This window comes from Cyprinodon variegatus, unplaced genomic scaffold (assembly GCF_000732505.1).
Source record: "Cyprinodon variegatus isolate N-32 unplaced genomic scaffold, C_variegatus-1.0 Scaffold593, whole genome shotgun sequence".
Lineage (NCBI taxonomy): Eukaryota > Metazoa > Chordata > Actinopteri > Cyprinodontiformes > Cyprinodontidae > Cyprinodon > Cyprinodon variegatus.
The window spans coordinates 476,152-479,637 of NW_015151046.1; the positions used below are offsets into that span (position 1 = coordinate 476,152).

At 39.6% G+C, this 3,486-nt stretch overlaps 1 protein-coding gene across 1 annotated transcript in view; it reads left to right on the forward strand.

Moving 5' to 3' along the window:
- LOC107096029 (adhesion G-protein coupled receptor G5-like) overlaps positions 1-3,486 on the forward strand; it is a 50,494-nt gene that overhangs the window by 27,532 nt on the left and 19,476 nt on the right. Inside the window, exon 2 of the mRNA XM_015392483.1 lies at positions 2,886-2,958. Within this exon, the coding sequence (XP_015247969.1) occupies positions 2,895-2,958 (64 nt within the window). The 5' untranslated portion in view covers positions 2,886-2,894. The remainder of the gene's footprint in view (positions 1-2,885; positions 2,959-3,486) is intronic.

The window sequence follows — 3,486 nt, forward strand, 5'->3', positions numbered from 1 at the left end:
TTTCTAAAGAAATATTAGCTGTTTTCCATTTTTCTGACCTGGAAGCAAGACGGACTTGCCTTTCATGAGATGATGCCTCTGTGGGTACCACCCACAGTTACCACTTTTAAGGGTAAGGCTCCTCTTTAGGAAGGCTGAACAAACTCTGAAGCCTCTTGAAGCAAAAACCACAATTTCACAACTTAGACATCATCCAAAGCTAAGAAAACAGAATAATAATTGTCATTCTGTGAGTAGGTGCTAAAAGACTCATCTTTGAGCAGAAATGACCATGCTATGCCCAAAATCTACGCTCACTATTCTGAGAAAGGGGGGTGTGTTGTTTCATGGAGAGCCATGATGTGGTGAAGGTAGACGCGTCCTGGAGGGGAGCGGCTAATCGCTACTCTATGTAGCGCTGTTAAGGTCACTCGTTCTTCCAGAACAGGAAGGCTCTGCTGCTCACTTTTATAAAGATTACTCAGAAATGTGTGAAAAACAAAATAATTAGACATGATTTTGATAAAGGAAATCCATGATTACATCATTAATAGCTCAAGAAGTGAGTTTGTTTGTTGTAGGTCCTTTAAGCTTTTGACTTTAATCCAGGAAATCCAGGTATGAATGAAGGAAATCCAGATGTATCCTAAAATAAGGGAGCAGCTGAAAGGAGTCTTAAAGTCAGATCTGTCGTAATTCACAGTAACACATGAAATCATCCATCCACCCATGATGGCTGGAGAGAAAATCTCTACCTCAGCTTTGACACATGTACCACCCAACCCTCCCCTGTTCACTCTACACCCATTTCCCTTTTTTATGTTCTGCTTTATCCGTATCATGACAATACTGCTTCCTCTGGTGCATTATATATATATATATATATATATGCCTCGTGCAGGGGGTCCCCAACCTTTTTTAAACTGAGAGCTACTTCACGTGAAGGGGCTACCAATACTGACCTTTGAACTACAAGGGTCAGCGCTTACCAATAAACATATTTGCAATGCTTTATTTGATTTAAATATTCTCATTTTTAAATCTGTAGAAGTGTCAGTGTGATTACAAAAGTAGAGCAACAGACTAAAATAACCTTTTAGAGGCATCTCACTGGAAGGTTGTGCTAGTTTTAGAACAGGCTTGACGGCACCACATGTGGTCCTTGGGGGCTACCTGGTGCCTGTGGGCACCATGTTGGTGACCCATGGCGTGTATCCATATATGCGTGCATATGCTTGTGTCACGCATTGACACAACAATGTAAGTTTGGTCATTTGACCATTACATTGTATTTGAAACATGGATTCTAACCACATTTCATCTCAAAGCACTTAATTGAGATAATTAAATCAGACCATCGAGTCAGATAAGTTCAAGTTTTCTATCTAAAGAAAACCAGCTAATTGCATCGTTTGTAGGAGATGCTACTCTCAGATGAGTATCTGGCAACAGTAGATGTTCGCTTGCATTATGTCGTTGACTGCGCAGCATCCCTCACACCTAGCATGCATGCAGTGACGGTGGCAAGACAAAAAGTCCCTTTTTAATTGAAAGAAACCTACCAAGGCCGCCCGGCGATTGAAGAAAAAGAGGAAAGAACAGACGTACAAAACAGGCATAGAAGCACTGAGCTAAGATACTTCCTATGTTAGTAAAGGTAACGGCAAACTAGCTCCACAGATTGCTAAACTCTTTAGCAGACGACCTCTGAGCCAGTTTTAATGTCAAAAAGGATAAGAGTACATTAAAAGTTAGTCACATTAAAAGCTGAACCCATAGTTATGTCTAGAAGCAAAAAAGGACTAAACACTGAAGAACAGGCCCAACTCTATCATCTGTAATCGGTGTTGATGGCATCAGCACAGCTGATTTTTCTCTCCAGGATGGTGTCACAGCCAAACGGGAACAAACCAGACGAAGCTACTATGACAAGAGGAAGAACATAAAGTTATGAGGGAGGCTAACAAATACTGTAGAATGGGAGAATAGAGAAAGAATGAAGCAGAATGAGGAAAAGCGTTTCCTATGTCCTCCAGCATCCTAAGCCTATAGCAGCATACGCTATTGTGACTTTTAAATAGGAATTTAAGTATTCAAGCTTCATAGAACAGAGTTAAGCTTTATTAAAAAAAATATCAAACTTTTTGGTAATATTCTTTTATATAGAAAACATTTTTACACAACATCAAATGAAAACAAAATTAACTTAATGACACACTATATAGGAGCTTGGTTCCAATTATCTTTACATTGAAAACAATAAAACAGTCATAGTAAAACTATTTTAGCTCATAGTGAATCAAAATTACACAAATAATCTCTAGCAAAACCGATGGACGCCCTCATTATCTCAGGTATAAAACTGTTTAATTTGCGTTTTGTAGAATGTCATTTTGAATAAAAACAGCCTGTTTTCACTGAGCTTTATAAAGCTGCTTCTTTTCTTTAAATAAAATCAGCTAAAGGCTGGTAGAGAGAAGGAACACCAGATGCATGTGCGCTCATTTCTGCGTTAAAGGGAAGGCCTGTTTCCATTGATAAGAGGTCCTTGTGTGTATTTTGAGCCTGAGCTCATTTGTATTCTGCGATATCAGAGCACAGATAGCGGGCCAGGGAACGGGATACGAATCTTATCATGAAAAAGGTGTTGTGTTATGTCAAATCTGAGCAACCACAGGACTCTTTTTTTTTGTTTTATTCAGGAAGTGTGTCTGCACATGAAGTCGGAGTTTCATTATCATTAGATTTGCATTCTTGTAGTCAGGAACTGACCTTTTTTATTTGACCCTGCAGCTGATGAGTAGACACTTTAGATTTATTTGCTGAGTACTCGTTCACTCAAGAATAAAGGATATTTTTGTTCCACTTTTCTAAATACATTTCACTTTTTCGCTTCTCTTTCACAGCTGGCAACCATGAAAGGCGGAATGGCAGATCGTCTAAAGATGGGAGTTTTTATCATCATGCTCCTGTCAGTTGGTAAGATAAAGCCACTCTTAGACCACACCCTCCTTTGTAGGGAACTTGTTTATTAATAGGCCAGCTAACTGTGGCTCAGTGTTCTTCTGCATTAAGGATTTATTTACACTGACAAAAAAAAAAAAAAAGCCTAAAGAAAATGAAAAAACTATATTCGGTATCTTTGTCCTGGATAAGAAAGGTTCAAATACTAACATTTGTAGGGCCCTATAAAATTTGTTTTATTTTTTCCCAAATTCCGTTTTTTCCGTTTTATGTATGTATTTTTGCGCTTCCAATCAATGGAATGTTGACAAAACTTGCAAAATAGTTCACCTGACACGTAAAAGTCACGAGGGAACTGCTCGGCTCTGTACTCAGGGCTTAGCGTCGTGTTTCTCAACTTTTTCGCCGAAAGCGGAGCTGTGGAGAGCCGCTTCGCCGTTTTTTCAATGTTTTGAATCGGGAGCGTGAGCGGAAATGACGGAGCGGGAGGGGTTGTGTCGCCCATATTTGCGTCCCCCGGTGTGCATTTCCCCCCGACGTATG